Consider the following 19,893-nt stretch of genomic DNA (forward strand, 5'->3'; position numbering starts at 1 on the left):
GGCAGGGAGGGAAAGGTGCATGCCCCAGGCCCAGCTGCTGGGCTCCCCATCCCACCACAGCCACCTGGGAGCTCCTCACCTTCTTGGAGGCCAGGTACTCCATGCCCCGTGCCACCTGGTAGGCACAGGAGACCAGGTCCTTGAAGGAGAGCTGCTCCTCGGGCACGCGGGCGGGGTTGTAGCAGTACTCCATGCCCGGGGGCCGCCGTGCCTGCAGGTACTCCCGCAGGTTGCCCTTGCTGGCGTATTCCACAATCACATACAGCGGTCCTGAGGGGATGAGAACATGGAGCAGGGTGCCAGGAGAGCCCCTCCAGCTGAGGGGTGGCACAGGGGACACCTCCTGCCCACTCACCGTCCTGCGTGCAGGCTCCCAGCAGGTTGATGATGTTCTTGTGCTTGCCAATCATCTTCATCATCTCCATCTCGGAGATGAGGTCAGACAAGTCCTTCTCTGTGGCGTCAGCTGAAGGGGAGGAGGCAGCACTGAGGGGGTGCACACTGCAGACCCCAGCCAGGGCTGCGGCATCATGCCAGTATAATTTTAATACATCATTTTATTTTAGTATAATATATATCATAAAATAATCAATCAGCCTTCTGAAACATGGAGTCAAGATTCTCATCTCTTCCCTTGTCCTGGGACCCCTGTGAACATCACCACAGGGAGGGAAGGGTGTGTGCCCCAGGCCCAGCTGCTGGGCTCCCCATCCTACCAAACCCCTTTTCTCCACCCCAGCACTGCAGCCTCAGCTCGTTGGTGAGCTGTGAGCTTTGTGAGTAATTGCATCTTATAAATACCCACAGTTATCTCTATCTAGTATTGTATTAAGGGCTACTGCATCACGAAAGTTTGGCTTTGCAAACTTTCTGAAAACTCCTCTCTCTTGCTTGCTAAAAATTTCACAGCATTGTTTTGCAAGAATAATTCGTTACCATCAGTTTCTTGTATAAACTGCAGCGTAGCCATCATATTTTCTGAAAAATCCTTTCCTTAGGATAATTTCTCCTGAGAAGCTGAGAGGCATCAGGAACAAAATTGTAAACAATGATTATCTGCTGCTGTGGAATGCAACAGGTGCATCTGGGATTGGTCTCATGTGGTTGTTTCTAATTAATGGCCAATCACAGTCAGCTGGCTCGGACTTTCTGTCCAAGACACAAGCCTTTGCTATAATTCTTTCTTTTTCTATTCTTAGCTAGCCTGCTGATGAAATCCTTTCTTCTATTCTTTTAGTATAGTTTTCATATAATATATATCATAAAATAATAAATCAGCCTTCTGAAACATGGAGTCAGATCCTCATCTTTTCCCTCATCCTAAGACCCCTGCAAACACGACCACACTGCAGTTAGTTAATTACATTCTGCCCCCTTAAATTCCTTCTGTAGCATCATTTTGCCAACACATTTTTGCTGCCACTTACACTTGAGCATCTTCACCGCCACCTTGGTCACTCGGTTGGGCTTGTCCTTGTCCAGGCCGATGGCTTCTGCCAGCACCACCTGCCCGAAGCAGCCTTCTCCCAGGGGCTTGCCCAGGATCAGCCTGCAGGGAGAAGACCCCAGACGTTGGGGAAGATGAAACAGGAAAGCTTTATCAATATGATTGTCTGGCAAAAGATTTGGAGAATATGGAAACTATAAGCGAGATGGAAATGAAAGCAAGCTTTGAGATACCCAAGTTACTGAACAACTGGAAAACAATGGTGTGGCTGGCTGAGGGTAATCCTTTTTTGATGGAACAACACCCTCTGCTTGCAGACAGCTCCAAGGGTCAGAGCAGACCCTACAGCTGGCTCAGACCCCACCATCCCACCCCCATTGCTTCTACACCTGATGCAGCAGGGCAGCAGGATGCCCCTGGCACCAGCATCACCAGCAGCATCCTCTGGTGTAAGAGCTTAAATGAGAGATGCAGGACTCCAGGCAGCTCTTCAAAATGCAGTTTATTCTATCTAAGAGGTCACAGCAGTCCAGGGTGGTGGGTGACAGAGCTCTGCCCACAGCTGTCAGCCCCAGCTGCAGGCAGGCCTGGAGACCCTCTGGCTTAGGTTACAATGCATTATAAACTTTTCTTTGCTGAGCATCTTAATACAGTAGAACCAATCTATACCTTAACTTTTACCTATAGCCTATCATAACTACTGTAATTACCATAGTCCTGTTATTCTCCAATCAGTAAAAGTCAGTACATTACAGTTTAAGTTAGAAGTTGGTTTTCAGTTTTCTTGCAGGGGAAAATTCCGAGACCTTTTTTCTACTTGCAACATTTGCTGACTTGTTTTCCTGTGCTATCTTTCTGCTTGGTAAAGATATCTTCTTGTTTGAGGTAGGTTTATCTTTTGCTCTAAGCCATAAAAACTCTTTCTAACCAAGATACTCTTTGCTTCTTTGAGTGGCTCAGCAATTCTTTTCCTCTATATCAACACTCGCTTCCATCTCTATTCTTCCATCAGACTCAACATTTAAAAATCTTTCTGCTATCTGTGAGACTTTCTTGTCAAACTCATCCTTCCCAACCCTCACCTGTCCCGGGGCAGCTCCCAGCGCGGATCCTCGGGCAGCTCGTACTCGGAGACCCCGGCCAGCATGGGGGTGCCGCTGGAGGAGAGGCGGGAGGGCCTCACCAGCATCACCCCCGAGTTCATGGACGAGCTGGAGTCGGCCGACACCTGCAGGGGGATGTGGGTTACCTTCATGCAGTGCCCAGCCCGCGGCTGGCTGCCCCCGGGGTGGGGGAAATGGTGATGGGAACATTGGTTCACCCTATGGAAGTGTGCTCCGTGTTGATGGAGTGACAAAACTATCCTCTGTCCCCTTGAAGGAGTGACAAAACTATCCTTTGTACCCTTGAAGGAGTGACAAAACTATCAAAAAGGAAAGAAACCCAGAAATTTCCCTTCTGGATTAGGTGAAAAAGCCATCTCATAGGACCTAGGGGACTTCACCTCAAACTTAAGGATACTACACTTAAGGATACCCAATTGCACAGAAGCCAAAAAATCTTGTATAGGAATGTGCTCCCTGTTGACAGAGTGACAAAACCATCCTTTGTCCCCTTGAAGGAATGACAAAACTATCCTTTGTACCCTTAAAGGAGTGACAAAACTGTCTCCTCAAAAAGGAAAGAAACTCAGAAGTTTCTCTCCTGGGTTAGGTGAAAAAGCCACCTCATAGGACCTGGGGGACTTCACCTCAAACTTAAGGATACCCAAATGGACAGAAGCCAAAAAGTCCTGCCTGGGCAATTAATTAGAAAAAGAAGTGAACAAAGAAACTAATTGCTTTTGTGAGGTGTATTACCCAGAGCAAAGACCTCCTACCCCTGGCTTGGTTTTTCTCTGTTTGTTATTTTGCCTTTTTGTTTCCAACACTGCAACAGAAGCCATCCTGCTGATTTTTATGCCTCCAAGGGTAGCTGAGCTATCTTGGCTGTGTTATAGACCTCTGAAAACTTATTAGACCTGGCTCGAGGAGGCTCCTATAACAGCCCCTGCCCACCCTGCCCATGTGCCCAGCAGTGTTGCTCCCTTCTGTGGAACTTTTAATTACTCTCCATCATGCTGCAGCCCAAAAATGCACAGCCTGGGAGCTCTCCCATCTCCTCCATGCTCTGCTCCAACCTTAAACTGCTGTAAATCCTCCTGGTTCTCCTCATGAGCTCCATCAGGGAGGCACGAGGGGAAGCTGTGCAGTCCCACCACCCTGCTGACTGTGCTGCCATCAGAAGCACAGCCAGGTGGGCACATCCAGCAGGGTGAGATGGTCCCAGGTGTCCCCATCCCTCCTCCCCCAGGTGCCCTGGGCTCCAGGAGAGGCAGTAGGTGCAAACAAACCCCCTCTCTACTTTCTGTTACCTGTCTGCGCAGGGGGATGCTCTTGGCCAGCTTGTGCACGGCCAGCTGGCTGTTGAAATCTGTCTTCTTGGTGGTGCTCTTCAGCTTGTAGATGATGATGGTCACCACCATGCAGGAGATGAGGAAGGCTCCGATGCAGTAGATGATGATCTCCAGGTAGAAAGGGGACGTCATCATGGCTGGGGTGTCTTCAATGGCTGGGTCAGCATGAACAGGGGGTTTGTTAGCACCCACCAGGCCCCAGGGAGTGGAACTGGGGAGCCCCTGGCTCGTCCCCAAGCTCAGGGGGGACATTGGTGCAGCAGGGCCTGGGGGCTGCCCCCCGAACCTTGCAGGGAAATTGTGCAAGCAGCCCCCAGCTCATCATCCCCAATGCCTCTGCCACCTCTGCAGCAGCCCAGGGTGGTCCAACGGGGCAGGAGTGAAGAAGGGGACCTTTGGGGACAGGTTGTTTAAACTAAAAACTTAACAACTTTGTGAAATTTGTAAAGCTGGTATGTTTGTTACAGTGCTGGACGCACGTGGAGATGATTCTCTTTAAAAGACATGAGTACTTTTGGGAATTTCAGATTTTTAAAATTTTAAATATATATATATAATATATAAATAAATATATCTATAATATATATCTAAATATATATATTTTTCTTTTAAATATATATGCCTACAATTTTACAATAGGTTTCTATATATTAATTTTTACGAATTTTGCATAACATTTGCTGTTAGTTCTTTATTAGAAAGAATTTTTAGGTCATGTTGACTTGCTTTCATAGCAGTCTTTCTGTCTTTTTTTATCACTGTTTGTCTCTTTTTTTTTTAAATTTCTGTTTTCCACTGAAGTAGTTTTTTTGAGCTTAAGTTTTTGTAGTCAGTTTTTGTAGTCAGGCTAAATAGTTATGTTTTCTAACTAGAGATTTAAGTTCAAAATGTACATTTCACTTAAATTAAAATGGATTTCTATTTTGGAGAATTTTAATTTTGTTTTTTTTTTTTTTAGAAAATCAGTATTTTTTTTTTTTTAATTTAATGCAATGCAGCCAGGGGCACTCCAGTGGCAATGACCTGCTGGGAGAAGGGACCCACAGACTTGGTGGCTGATGGGGATTTGGAGCCCTGAAGAGCTCAGAGCCCATTCCATGTGCCTGGTTGATGGTGAATCAGGCAGGATGGGGCTGCCAGCCCACCTTGTGCCCCCCCAGAGAGCAGAACCTCAGAGAGAGGTGTGAGAGGGAGCTGAAGGTTCCTGCCCCAACCTCTGAGCACACCCGGCTGACAAAGCAGTGGCTGATAACTGGGAAAGTTTTGGCTGGGAAGCAGCGAGCACACAGCACCCCAAAAGCTTTCCCCAAAAGCTGTTATCAGGCTTTGCTCCCTCATTGATAGCCAGCAGCAGCATCAATGGGGACGGGGCAGCCATCCCCACAGGGCAGGCACACACAGCCCTGGATGGTCCCACACCACAGGGCAAGGCCAGGCTCTGGCAGGGAAGGGCAGCACTGCCAGCACCCCTAAAACCCCCCTGAAACCCCTGAATGGCAGCACTAGCCTGGCCTGGGGGTGTGAGACCGTCCTGTTCCAGTGCAGCCAGCCCTGGTTAAGTACCCCAGGTATGCATTGCCTGGGCCAGGGAGAGAGCAGGGGCAGAGCCCAGCTGGAGTGGAGGGGAGCACAGAGCCAGGGGACACTGGGGACACTGCCACAGCTGCAGGGCAGCTCTCACTGAGCCAGGAATGGGGCTGGGATGTGCTCTCTCCCGGACCACAATGCATACCACGGAAAGGAGGGAGGAAAGGAAGAGGAGTATATACCTTCGAGAACTGTCAACCATGCAGAGTGATGGGAGATCCCAATAGAATTACCCGCCAAACATGTATACTCCCCAGCATCCTCAAATGAGACATTCCTTAAGTGAAGCACTTCCATTTCTTTGTCTGTCGTGTTAACGCCAGCCGTCTGGAAGGGAAAAAATGGGAGCAAAAAAAAAAAAAAACGGAGAAGCAAACGACATGAGATCTTCTGGGAGGAGCCAGAGAGGAGGGAGAGCCCAGTCTCATTTGGCAGAGCCCCGGGGAGCAGACAGAGACCACTGCAGAGATGAGAGACCCTCGGGATGACCGCTCATCCCTGGCGACCTAGGGAGATGCTGTTAAACAAAACCCTCCACCAGACGGGGTGTCCTGCCCATCATCATGCTGGGGATGGGCTGCATGGAGAAATCACCTGGGCAGGGCTGGCTGGACAGGGAGGGGAGCACAGAGACAGGACACAGACAAGAGGATGGTGGCACAGACAGGGGATGCAGCCCTGTGCCAGTCTGGGGTGCCTGGACTGGCATGATGGCAGCACCCTCATGTGTGGGTTTCTATTAAGAGCTACAGCATCACTGAAAGTTTAGCTTTGCAGGTGAGATATAAACCTGAAAACTCATCTCTCTTGCTTACTAAAGAGCTCACAGCATTGTTGTGCAAGAATAATTTGTTAGCATCAGTTTCTTGTACAAAGTGCAGAGTAGCCATGATATTTTCTGAAAAATCCTTTCCTTAGGATTTTTCCTCCTGAGAAGCTGGGAGGCCTCAGGAACAAAATGTAAACATTGATTATCTGCTGCTGTGGAATGCAACAGGTGCATCTGTGATTGGTCTCATGTGGTTGTTTCTAATTAATGGCCAATCACAGTCAGCTGGCTCGGACAGAGAGTCCAAGACACAAACCTTCGTTATCATTCTTTCTATTCTTAGCCAGCCTTCTGATGAAATCCTTTCTTCTATTCTTTTAGTATAGTTTTAATATAATATAGATCATAAAATAATCAATAAAGCCTTCTGAAACATGGAGTCAGATTCTCATCTTTTCCCTCATCCTAAGACCCCTGTGAACACGGTCACACACTCACAGACCCAGGTTCACTGGTGCCAGACACAAAACAACACGAGTGCACACACTGCTGCTCTCAAGCTGAAGAAAAGGGAAGTTTATTTTCTGTCTCTAGCCTTTATAGTTTTCTAAAAGTGACAGTGGACTGGAGGGTGAAAGTGCCACCTCTCCAACGACACTGGACAAACCAACAGTCCATCAAATTTCTCTTCTTCCATAAAAGAATGCAAAACAACGAGTTATTTACAGAAAGCGTGTGAGAGAAAGTTTGCTACAAGAATGTGAACATCAGAATGCTTAGAAAATCTTAAAAAATCTTAAAAAAATCAGGGTGACAGCAGATCCAGGAGGTACCTGGTGTGTGCATGATGGGGAGGACAGACACTGGGACACACACACACAGCACAGCCAGCCCCGCTGGGTATTTTTCCATGGTTGTTGCACCAGAAACAGCAGAAACAGGAGAGCCCAGAGTTTTGTCTTCCACCGCCAGGCATTCCTCGTGTTACCTGTGGCCAGGGGCCTGGTGACAGTGAGCCACGCAGACTGGTTGGCCTCTCCAATATAATTGGAAACCTTACAAACATACTCCCCGCTCTCGGCCTCTGTCACATTGTACAGGGTCAGCACCTCCGCATCGGAGCTATTAATCCCCGAGTGCTGGAACAGACCAACAACAGCAGTCACACGGCTGTGCCCAGGAACCCCAGCGCCCTCAGGGCTGGCACAGGCTCTGCCAGCTCCCACAGGGGTGGGGGGCACGGGGATGCACACAGAGGGGCACAGGAGGGAGGAGCAGGCAAAGGGATGGGGGGTAACTCTGCTCCCTCTATTCAGGAGCACAGCTGGGATGCATGGAATCACAAAATGGGCTGGAAGGGATGCTTAAAGGCCACCCAGCCTGACCTCCTGGCACAGCTGGAATGGTGCCCAGCGTGCCCACTGAGTGGCACTGCTGGGGTGCACAGGGAGCTGCTCTGCCTGGGACCATGCAGGGCTCAGCTCCCAGCTCCAGAGCTGGGCTGGCTGCCTGGGACACCCACCCAGCCCTGTGCTGTGTGCCCTTGGGGCTCCAAAAGCACTGGGATAACACACCCAGCCCTGTGCTGTGTCCCCTTAGGGCTCCAAAGGCATTGGACAACATGGGATAATACCCCCAGCCCTGTCCTGTGTGCCCCTAGTGTTCCAAAGGCATTGGGATAACACACCCAGCCCTGTGCTGTGTGTCCTTAGGGCTCTAAAAGCACCAGGACAGCCCACCCAGCCCTGGGCTGCGTGCCCTTGGGGGTCCCAGTCCTGTGCTGAGTGTCCTTACGGATCCAAAGGCACTGGAATAACACATCCAGCCCTGTGCTGAGTGTCCTTAGGGCCCCAAAGGCACCAGGACAGCAGACCCAGCCCCTTGCTGTGTTCTCTTAGGGCTCTAAAGGCACTGCAGAACCCACTCAGCCCTGTGCTGTGTGCCCTTAGGGCTCCAAAAGCACCAGGACAGCCCACCCAGCCCTGTGCTGAGCGCCTTTAGGGCTCTAAAAGCACTGTGACACCCACCCACCCCTGTGCTGCGTGCCCTTGGGGGTCCCAGTCCTGTGCTGAGTATCCTTACGTGTCTAAAGGCACTGGGATAACACATCCAGCCCTGTGCTGAGTGCCCTTATGGCTCCAAAGGCACACCCAGCCCTGCACTCAGTGCCCTTAGGGCTCCAAAAGCACTGGGATAACACCCCCAGCCCTGTGCTGTGTGTCTCTAGGGCTCCCAGCCCTGTGCTGTGTCCCCTTAGGGCTCCAAAGGCACAGCTGGCGCACACATCTGGCACACCCAGCCCTCCCTGCTCCCTGCTGCTGATGGCTCTGGGCTCCAGCTGTCCCCAGGCTGGTCCCCAGCCCCAGGTGACTCTTGTGGCTGCCAATGCTCCTGCCCCAGGCACTGGGAGCCCCCAGAGCGTGGCTTTACCTTCAGGATCTGCACGTAGGGCAGGTTGTCAGGCCCGATCTTGCTGCCGTTCACCTCGATGTGCTTCAGCCACTGGATGTGGGGCTGGGGGTCGCTGTACACCTTGCACACAAACTCCACGTTGCTGCCCAGGGCCACTGTCTTGTTGGCAGGCAGCCCTGCCTGCAGGATGGGCCGATGTGGGGAGCGCTCTGCGGGACCAGACATGTTTTATTTTATGAAAAATCACAGACAGATTTTACTTTATTTTATGAAAAATCCTTTTGCGAGGACCTTTTTCTCCTGACAAGCTGAGAGGCCTCAGAAAGAAAATGTAAACAATAATTATCTGCTGCTGTGGAATGCAACAGGTGCATCTGTGATTGGTTTCATGTGGTTGTTTTTAACTAATGGCCAATCACAGTCAGCTGTCAGACTCTCTGAGAGTCACAAGATTTTATCATTCTTTGCAAGCCTTCTGCTGAAATCCTTTCTTCTATTATTTTAGCATAGATATAATATAATATAATATAATATAATATAATATAATATAATATAATATAATATAATATAATATAATATAATATAATATAATATAATATAATATAATATAATGCAATAGAATATAATGCAATAGAATATAATACAGTAATAATGTAATGTAATATAATATAAATAGTATAATAATATATAATAATATAATAATGTATATATATATAAAATAACAAATCAGCCTTCTGAAACATGGAGTCCAGATTCTCATCTCTTCCCTCCTCCTGGGACCCCTGTGAACACCACCACAACAGGGCACCTTACAATGGGGCTTGGGGTGCACCCTGCAGCCCCCCATGCCCAGAACCCCTGGCAGAGGTGGGCACCAATGCCCCCAACTCAGCATTCGTGTCCCCTCACCCAGGAGCCTCCTGCAGTGGGGTGACAGCATGCAGGATGGGGGACAGGTGAAACCCCTGTGGGACAGGGACATCAGCACCTCTTGGGCAGGGTGAGAGGTCAAACCAACCTATGGAGGGTCCTGGCTGCTCACAAAGGGGCTGCCACTGTGGTGAGTCAGCATTAACAAACCCCTTTGTTCCCCTCGCTGACTGTTCCCTTCAGTTTGCTCAGTGTAATCAAATTAAATCACATTTTTAATGGTTCATTTACTGGCATTTAGAGCAGCTCCACATGTGGAACTGCTCAGACCAGCCTTCCCAGCTGGGAATTATGGCTAATAAGGTGATTAGAAAAACTTTCTGTCTGGTCTATGAAATTATTTTCAGCACAATTAAAAACCCCCAGAACAGGGTGGGGTGAAGCTCTCGCTGCCCAGACTGGGGCAGGAGGCCATGGGATGGTGGGCAAACCCCTTCCCTGGGAGCAGAACCCACCCAACCCCACAGGGTGGTGTTTGGGAGGGCTGAGGGTGTGGGGTGAGCCCCCAGCCCCTGCACTCACCCACAACATCCAGCTGGTACGTGTGGTTGATGCTGCCATACTTGTTCTCCACGATGCATGTGTAGTTGCCCTTATCAGATGGCACCACCGAGTCCATGATGATGCTCCAGGTGGCCTGGCGGACCTGGGGGGGACAGAGCCAGTTATGTGCAGCCTGCAGAACCCCAGACCTGCTCGTGTTCAACCCCTGGCACGGGCAGGACATCAATCTCCCTTTGGGGTCACCTCTGTCCTTCCCTATAGAGGGGCTGTGATTGCTGCCAGCTGTCCCAGGAGGGACAGGAGGCACAGAGCCAGCCCTGGCCACACAGAGCCAGCTGTGCTGAGCAGATGTTGCCCATGGGCTTGTGGGGACACCCTCCCCGCTGTGTGCAGGGAACAGAGCAGCTTTGCTCCTCATGCAGGAGCTGCTTCCCTGGCTGGTCCTGGGGGTCAGACCCTGCTCCCCATGGCCAGTGGGGTCTGAGGTGGGCAGTGGGCAGCTGCAGCTGCACCCAGGGCACTCTGTGGGTGCTGCTGACCCAGTGATGTCCTCTGGGAGAGCCTCAGTGGCTCTGCTGGGCACTGCCCAGGTCCCTCTGGCCATGGGGACTCTCCAAATTCCAGCCCTGTCACTGCCAGCTCCAGCTGTGGCTCCTCATGGCAAACCCTCCCTGAGCCCAGCTGGAAACTGGGTTATTTCCACTGCTTATTTCAGCCCTGCTGGCACTGTGCTGTCACCAGCCACGTCCTGGATGAGCCTGTGTCCCTGCAGGCCACCCTGCCCAGAGCTGGCAGCTGTGATGTGGCTGCATTCCTGGCAGGAGCCCTGGCATGCAGGGCACGTCTGGAGCCGCCTGTGACACGTGGCACGTGGCCCAGGGGTGATGGGGGCTCAGGCTGCAGCTCCCAAAAAAAGAGAGTTGGCAAAAGAGGACAGTGCTGCTTTCTGGATGGGGAAAAGGAGCTCAGGGATGCTGGTCTGGAGTTGTGAGAGGGGGAAAGCCAAGCTGCCATGCCAGCCAGTGCCATCCTTAGCCTGGCTCGCTCTGCTCCTCCCCAACTCAGGGAGCCCCAAAGACGTGCTGGAGCACCCCCACTGTCACAGACATGTTTTATGAAAAATCTTTCCTTAGGATTTTCCCTCCTGAGAAGCTGGGAGGCCTCAGGAACAAAATGTAAACATTGATTATCTGCTGCTGTGGAATGCAACAGGTGCATCTGTGATTGGTCTCATGGGGTTGTTTCTAATTAATGGCCAATCACAGTCCAGCTGTCCAGACTGTCTCAGTCAGTCACAAGCCTTGGTTATAATTCTTTTTCTATTCTCAGCTAGCCTTCTGATGAAATAATTTCTTCTATTCTTTTAGTATAATAATTAGGTTTAATATAATAATAATAATAATAATAATAATAATAATAATAATAATAATAATAATAATAATAATAATAATAATAATAATAATAATAATAATAATAATAAAAAATATACAATATACAATATACAATAATATAATAATATATATTATATAGTATATTATACATTATATTTAAATATGTATAATATAAAATTATATATTACATTATATTATATATAAATATATTATTACAATATAACATTATATTTAATGATAATTAAATATATTATATTTATAGAATAATATATAAATGTATATTATATATAAATATATAATATATATATTTATATGATAATATATAAAAAGAGTATAATGATGATGATAATAATATTATAATAATTACATTTAATATAATATATATCATAAAATAATAAATCAACCCTTCTGAAACACGGAGGGAGTTCAGATCTCTCATTTCCCTGCCCCAGGAGCCCCCAGCCCTGCATTCCCCCCATCCCAGCCATACCTTGTACCCCCCGATGCGATGGTCAGGTTTGAACTCTTTGCCGTTCTTCAGCCAGCGCAGGGTGGGGTTGGGGGTCCCGCTGGAGGGACATTTGAATTTCACTGTTTTGGCAGCAGGGACAGCGTGGAGCTTCTTCTCCATCTTCTCAGGATAGGTCCAGTAGGGAGCAATGGCCTCTGGGGAGCAGAGGGAGGGCTCAGCAGGGCCAAACCCAGCAGCCTCCTGCTCCTGAGACACCCGAGGATGCCCAGAGAGGAATCAGGAGAGATGCCAGCAGGGAATGCCAGCTGAAGCAGGGAGGGGAATTCAATGCGTTGCATATTTTTTAAATAGGCTCAATTTTTTAAATTCATATCTTAATAGGTCTTACAATATCAGAATGATTTCTTTGCTTGAACGTTTTTACGTGGGAAAATATTTTAGCTTTTCAGACTAATAAAGACATGGTTTTATCCAAGCAATGACAGTTTGATTATTTCTTGGTTTGGAGCTCTGGGGCATCACCCAGAAACACAGCAGCCCTTTCCCTGTGGGGTGCATGCTCAGCTAAAGCAGGGAGGGGAATTCAATACGTTGCATATTTTTTAAATAGGCTCAATTTTTTAAATCCATATTTTAATAGGTCTTACAATATCAGAATTATTTCTTTTTGCAGGTTTTTATGTGGGAAAATATTTTAGCTTTTCAGAGTAATTTTGTCTAAGCAATGAAATTTTGATTATTTCTTGTTTTGGAGCTCTGGGGCATCACCCAGAGACACAGCAGCCCTTTCCCTGTGGGGTGCATGCTCAGCTGCACCAGCAGTGATCCCAATGTGACCCCAACCCTGCCCTGCTCTCCCCACCATGCCCTCGACACTGCCAGGTGCCCAGGGCTGCTTTCCCCACCCCTGGGTGATGCCCATTTGTGCCCAGCCTCCCCCTGCCTGCCCACAGGGCAGTGCCAGCTCGCACGTACGGTTGGGTTTGGTGTTATCAGCCTCCTTCTCCTCCGACGAGGAATCATCTTCATCATCATCATCCTCTGCAGAGGGGAGAGCGTCTGCAAGAGAGGGAACGGCCCTGATGAGTGCCTGGGTGTGTGTGGGGAGCTTTGGGGCTGGCACAGCACAAAAGGTAGTGGGTGGTGGGGCTGTGCCCAGTGGTGCTGGTGCCCGACAGGGGCACAGGGATCCAGAGAAATCCCACAGAAATCCCACAGAAATCCCATAGAATCCCCAGCAGAGCCAGTGCCTGCAGCCATCCCGAAGAGATTTGCTGTCAGAGGTGACTTTGCAGCTCCTCACCCCACGCCTGGTGATCAACACCCCTGGGGTGGCAGCCAAGACCTGTGAGCACAGACACGTCCCTAACTCAAGCATTCCTCCCTCTCCAGCCTCACACTCCATCAACACCAGAGCAGAGCACAGCTCCCACCCAGTAATACCCCAACCCTTCAGATAAATGTGAGATGATTTCTGGCTGCTCCTCCTTGCCCTGCAGTGGCTCTGGGGTGGCTGTGCAGCCCCCTCAGATAAAGGTGAGATGATTTCTGGCTGCTCCTTCTTGCCCTGCAGTCTCCCCACCCTTCAGACAAACATGAGATGATTTCTGCCTGCAGTGGCCAGGAAGCCACAGCACCACACTGGAAACTCTCCTGGGCACCCGCAAGGTGCGGGTTGGCCCTGAACTCACAGTGTGTGACCAGCGTGTGTGCAGGGACCTGCAGGGGTGTCCAGAAACGTGCAGAGGTGTGCAGAAATGTGCAGGGACCTGCAGTGGAGTGCAGGGACCTGCAGAAGTGTGCAGAAACCTGCAGGGACCTGCAGGGGTGTGCAGAGATGTGCACAAATGTGCAGAGGTGTGCAGAACTGTGCAGGAACCTGCACATTGAGTGCAGGGACCTGCAGGAATGTGCAGAACTGTGCAGAAATGCGCAGGGACCTGCAGAGGAGTGCAGGGACCTGCAGGGGTGTGCAGAAATGTGCAGAACTGTGCAAAAGTGTGCAGAAATGTGCAGGGGCCTGCAGAGAAGTGCAGGGACCTGCAGGGGTGTGCAGGGACCTGCAGAAGTGTGCAGAAATGTGCAGAAGTGTGTGGAGATGTGCAGAAGTGTGCAGATATGTGCAGGGACCTGCAGGGGTGTACAGAAGTGTGCGGAGGTGTGCACAAGTGTGCAGAAATGTGCAGGGACCTGCAGAGGAATGCAGGGACCTGCAGAAGTGTGCAGAACTGTGCAGAAATGCGCAGAGACCTGCAGGGGTGTACAGAAGTGTCCAGAGGTGTGCACAAGTGTGCAGAGATGCGCACAAATGTGCAGAACTGTGCGGAGGCTGCCTCCTCCTCGCTCCACAGCCCGGCCCCGTGGCTGCCCCGGCCCTGCTACGAACCTGAGACGTTGACGGAGAAGAAGGTGGTGTCGCTCCCCGAGGGGCTGTTGGTCATGCAGGCATAGAGCCCCGAGTCCTCGGGCACCACGTCCCTGACCTCTACCTCGTCGCCGGTGATGCGCGTGCGGTTGTTCTCGGCCAGCTGCACGCCGTCCCTCACCCAGTTGATGCTCTGCACGTCGTCCCGCAGCCGGCAGCGCAGCTGGAGCAGCTCGCCGGGGTGGGCTGAGTACGACTCCACCTCCATTTTGGCTTTGGGCACAGCTGGAGGGGTCAGGGGAGAGGAGGGGAGAGAAAAAAAAAGGAGAAAAGGGATAGAGGCTGAAGGAAAACCATGCTGCTGCTGCTGCTGCTGCGGCCTGGTTAATGAGGCAACATGCACTGCTGGGATGGGATATTCCCACTGCTGGGATGCAGATATTCCTGAGATATTCCTGCTGAGACATTCCCACTACTGGGATGCTCCCATGGCTGGGATGCAGATATTCCTGAGATATTCCCACTGCTGGGATATTCCCACTGCTGGGACATTCCCACTGCTGGGACATTCTCACTGCAGGGATATTCCGACTGCTAGGATGCAGATACTCCTGAGATATTCCCACTGCTGGGATGCTCCCACTGCTGGGATGCTCCCACTGCTGGGATATTCCAACTGCTGGGACATTCCCATTGCTGGGACATTCCCACTGCTGGGATGCAGATATTTTTGAGATATTCCCACTGCTGGGACGTTCCCACTCCTGGGATGCTCCCATTGTTGGGACATTCCCACGGCTGGGATGTTCCCACTCCTGGGACATTCCCACTGGGGTCCCAGCACTCAGGGATGGAGCCCATGGCAGCAGCAGAGCAGAGCAGAGGCTGCGAGCTCCCCAAGCAGCACCAAGGGCTCCCCTCTGCAGCAGGACCCAAAGCCCTCACCCTCCTCAGCCCTTATGGAGCCTGACAGGGCAGGGCATCCCCAACAGGGGAGAAACAGGCAGCAGTGACACCTCAGTGCTGCTGTCTGGCAGGATCCAGCCTCAGAAGGATCCCAAATCCCTGCATGGCTCTGCCACCTCCTCGCAGGGCTCTCACCATCCCCAGCACCACAAGCGGGCAGCCAGCAAAGCAGGCCAGGGTCCCCCAGGGTCCCCATGGCACCAGGAGCCCCAGCCTGGTTAGAGCAGGGCACTGCAGGGGTGACAGGGCAGCAGAGCAGGCAGGAGGGAGGGGACAGGGCAGCCCAGGCAGCTCTGGCCACGTGTGCCCATCCACAGCATCCAGGAGGTGAGCAGCACAAAGATCCTTTCTCTCCATCCCGTGTGACACCACGTCATCTCTCCCACTCCTGAAATGTGCAGGGCTCTGTCCTCAGGTCCTGCCCTTCATGGTGGGTGGTGCACGAGCAGCTCTCCTGTGCACGAGCAGCTCTCCTGGCCCCAGGCTTGGGGAAAATGCTGTCTTCCAAATCACCTCTTCAAATTCCACAGCCCATGGAAGGGTCCAGGCTGCTGCAGCTCTGCAGAGGCTTCCTGTGATGGTGATGATGAGGGTGGATGCAGAGTGATCATCATCCTAGACTGAGCTCTACAGGCACAGCTCCAGAGCCCAACTCTTCAGGCACTCCTTCACCTCTGCCTCCTCCTCCTCAATAATGTGTCTGCTTGCTCTTGGATGCCATGGGATGCTGTGGCAGCTGCAGATGTTCCTCCAGGGCTTGGAAAATCCCAATGCAGGCAGCAGAACCAGCCAGGAGATGCTCAAATTCCACAACCCACGGAATGGTCCAGGCTACTCCAGCTCTGCAGAGGCTCCCTGTGATGATGATGATGAGGGTGGATTCAGTGTGATCATCATCCTAAACTGAGCTCTACAAGGTTGCTGGGCACAGCTCTTCAGGCACCCCTTCACCTCTGCTTCCTCCTCAATGTGTGTCTGCTTGTTCTTGGATGCCATGGGATGCTGTGGCAGCTGCAGATGTTCCTTCAGGGGCTGGAAAATCCCAATGCAGGCAGCAGAACCAGCCAGGAGATGTTCAAGCTTCACCCAGGATTTCTGAGTGCCCAATGAACCAGAACACAAAAACCTCTGCTCCCTGCTCTGCCCCCTGAAGCAGCACAGAGCAGCTCAGCCTGGGCCAGAGCTGCAGAGGGGCACAGGGCTCGCTCCTCCCTGCTCCTCCCTGCTCCCAGCAGCCACTCTGAGCAGCCAAAAATGAAACCTTGGCTCTCCAGAGCTCTGCTTCACCGCACCATGACCTGCACTTCACTCTCTGGCCGCTTCTCTTTGCCTTGGACTGATGAGAAGCTTCATGGGAAAAACATCCATGAGCAGCTCCAGGGTTTCTCCTCTTCCTTTTGCTCAGCACTTGAAGGAAAACAGTGGGATGGGGTGGAATTCCTTTGCTCAGTGGCTGTAATACCAATCCAGGGCTCCAGTTCATCCATGAGAGGTTACAAAACATTTTCATGTGGAAGGTGGGGAAGAGTCTTGCTTTGCAATCCTGTTTTCCCCTGATTTTCCCCACAGGACAGGCACTGCTCATAGCTGATTTGTGTTTCAAGTGTCAAAGGCTCCCAAAGCAGCAGTGACACCCCCTGAACCCCAGGGCTGGGTAACACCACATCCTCCTGCCCATCCCTCCTCACACAGAACAAGGCCAGTGGGCAGCAAACATCCATGAACACCCCAGACCAGCCCGAGCCCAGTCCTGCAGCCACATCTGCTCTCATCTGCCCCTTCCCAGGCATCAGCAGCGTCCCTGTGGAACAGAACAGCCCTGCTGTGGTCGCTCCTCCCAGCCCTGAGCTCCACCTGCACCCCAAGCTGCACCTGGGCAATGTGCAGAGGGGTCCTGGGCATGGAAAAGGCCTTTGGAGGAGGGGAGATGTTGTGGTGTGTTTTTATTCTTTGTAGTAGTTTTGTTTACCTGTGTAATCCCTTTGCTGAGATCATCCCCAAATCCCCACCAAGTTTTGGGAGACCCCAGCCTGATGCCAGGGCTTGAGGAAGCAGCACTGCAGGTTCAGGAGGGTCCCTTGCAATGGCCACAGGTGCCTGGGTGTGCTGTGTGAGTGCCACTGCTCCTCCAGACCCTTCTGACCCTTCCCAAAGCTGCCAGAGCCCTCCAGCCCCACTGGTTTGGATCAGCAGCATGGCTGGGGCACGGAGGTGGGAGGGGATGGAGGGAGAGGGGAGAGGAGGGCACGGTGGGATGTGCCCCATGTCACCCATGGCATGAGAGAGGACACAGAGGGCATGGTGTGGTGTGCCCTTGGTCATCCACGGCACGAGAGAGAATGTAGGGACAGGGACATGGGGCAGGGACACAGGACAGGGACATGGGGCAGGGACACAGGACAGGAACAGGGGGCAAGGACAGGGACATGAAGCAGGGACATGGGGCAGCCCTGGGACATGGGGTAGGGACAGAAACACAGGGCAGGGACATGGGACAGGGACACAGGACAGGTGCAGGGACAGGGACATGGGGCAGCGACAGAGACACGGGGCAGGGACAAGGGGCAAGAACAGGAACGTGGGGCAGGGAAAAGGATATGAAGCAGGGACATGGGGCACCCCTGGGACATGGGGCAGGGACAGGGCCATGGGGCAGGGCCACAGGACAGGGACATGTGGCAGGGACAGGGATATGGGACAGGTACAGGGACATGGGGCAAGAACAGGGACATGGGGCAGGTACAGGAACATGAAACAGGAACATGGGGCAGGGACAGGGATATGAAGCAGGGACATGGGGCAGTGACAGGAGGCATGGGGCAGGGACAGGGACATGTACAGGGACATGGGGCAGCCCTGGGACACGGGGCAGGGACATGTACAGGGGACATGAAGCATGGACTTGGGGCAAGAACAGGGTCATGGGGCAGCCCCACGTTCACAAGCTGCTCTCACCGTGCCCCCTCTCTCCGTGCTGCCCCCCAGGCTGGGCACACAGCCCAGGGCGCACCCTGCAAGCCCAGGCAGCCCCGGGCTGCGCTGGCCATGGGATGGTGACGGTGGTGGCAATAAAGGGGCCAACAAAGCGGCGCGGGGACAATGCGGGCGGGGGGCGCGGAGCCGCAGGCGCCGGTTGCCCTGGAGACCCCAGCGGGGCTTTCCGAAGGTATTTCCTGAAGAAAAAGCACACACATGCCCGGCAGCCCCACTAATCCCAACAGGAAGCGCTCACCGGGACCTGGGGATTGGCTTCTTTTTGATTTAAACAGCTCCGTGTCCCCCCAGCCCGGGGGCACGGCCCGAGGTGCAGCATCCCCAGCCCTGCCTTGTCACACACATCTTCTATGAAAAATCCTTTCCTTAGCAATTTTCCTCCTGAGAAGCCTCAAGAACAAAATGTAAACAGTGGTTATCTGCTGCTGTGGAATGCAACAGGTAGATCTGTGATTGGTCTCATAGAATTATTTCTAATTAATGGCCAATCACAGTCAGCTGGTTCAGACTCTCTGTCCGAGATGCAAACCTTTGTTATCATTCTTTCTTTTCCTATTTTTAGCCAGCCTTCTAATGAAATCCTTTCTTCTATTCTTTTAGTATAGTTTTAATGTAATATATATCATAAAATAATAAATCAAGCCTTCTGAAACATGGAGTCAGACCCTCGTCTCTTCCCTCATCCTCAGACCCCTGTGAACACGGTCACATATCCTTTTCTTTTAATATAATATATATAATAAAATAATAACTCAAGCCTTCTGAAACATGGAGTCAGATCCTTGTCTCTTCCCTCATCCAAGAAGCCCTGTGAACACGGTCCCACTGCGAATCCCTGGATCCAGGGCAAGGCTGTAGCAGGGAGATGCCACCAGATGAGCAGCACAAGGCACACGTGGCTCTCAGGGCACCCCCAGCTCCTCCTGTCCACGTTCCCGGCTGCTCCCTCCAGGGAGAGGGGATTTATGTCCTGCTCCAGGCCCTGCCTGCACCGCAAATGAAGCAGCACTTAATTAACAGGCGCCTTGGGAGCTTGCAGAGCTGTCAGGATAAACCCACCCCTTTTCCCCCTTTCCCTGCCCTGGAGGCAGCAGCCTGGGGCACAGACACATCTCCATCATCACCCCTGGGCATGGCACACATGGGGGGCACAAGAGAACCCCCAAACCCACAATTTTTAGCTGGATTTGCCCGGCTCTGGCTTAATGCTGGAACTGAGGGTCCATTCCTGTTCCCACATCCCTCCTGCACAGTCCCAGGCGGGGGCTCCACACTCAGGAACCCCCTGCTCCCCACAACCCAGGCTCTGGGTCTTTCCCAAAGACTCTTATTTATTTTTTTGCTCCTCAATTAAGGGCTGGAGTGACAGCATCCGAGTGGAAAGGCGGGAGGAGGGAACAATGCAGGCTGGGAGGGGATGGGGTGTGATGCCCTGGAGGGCACAGCCCTGGCAAACAGAACTGGGCAGCTGCAGCAGTGGGGTCTGGGGGTGCTGCTGGGCCCCCCGAGCTCCGGGAACAGCCCTGGGCTGCTGCCATCAACAGCAGAAGAAGAGCAGGAGGCTGCAGGCTTGGCAGGGAATGCCTGGGCTGCTCGTGGGG

At 51.9% G+C, this 19,893-nt stretch overlaps 1 protein-coding gene across 3 annotated transcripts in view; it reads right to left on the reverse strand.

The window, feature by feature from the left end:
- The window catches only part of FGFR1 (fibroblast growth factor receptor 1), a 34,819-nt gene that overhangs the window by 5,802 nt on the left and 9,124 nt on the right, over positions 1 to 19,893 (reverse strand). For 2 of the 3 annotated variants that reach the window (XM_074558885.1, XM_074558886.1), the window contains exons 3-13: positions 14,354 to 14,617; positions 12,943 to 13,026; positions 11,986 to 12,161; positions 10,123 to 10,246; positions 8,689 to 8,879; positions 5,672 to 5,816; positions 3,861 to 4,057; positions 2,530 to 2,675; positions 1,428 to 1,549; positions 356 to 466; positions 80 to 270 (exon numbers count right to left, since the gene is read on the reverse strand). In XM_074558885.1, the coding sequence (XP_074414986.1) occupies positions 80 to 270; positions 356 to 466; positions 1,428 to 1,549; positions 2,530 to 2,675; positions 3,861 to 4,057; positions 5,672 to 5,816; positions 8,689 to 8,879; positions 10,123 to 10,246; positions 11,986 to 12,161; positions 12,943 to 13,026; positions 14,354 to 14,617 (1,751 nt within the window). The remainder of the gene's footprint in view (positions 1 to 79; positions 271 to 355; positions 467 to 1,427; positions 1,550 to 2,529; positions 2,676 to 3,860; positions 4,058 to 5,671; positions 5,817 to 8,688; positions 8,880 to 10,122; positions 10,247 to 11,985; positions 12,162 to 12,942; positions 13,027 to 14,353; positions 14,618 to 19,893) is intronic. The other variant, XM_074558887.1, reaches the window with a different exon arrangement.

Source organism: Zonotrichia albicollis, chromosome 26 (assembly GCF_047830755.1).
Source record: "Zonotrichia albicollis isolate bZonAlb1 chromosome 26, bZonAlb1.hap1, whole genome shotgun sequence".
In the NCBI taxonomy this organism is placed as follows: Eukaryota; Metazoa; Chordata; class Aves; order Passeriformes; family Passerellidae; genus Zonotrichia; species Zonotrichia albicollis.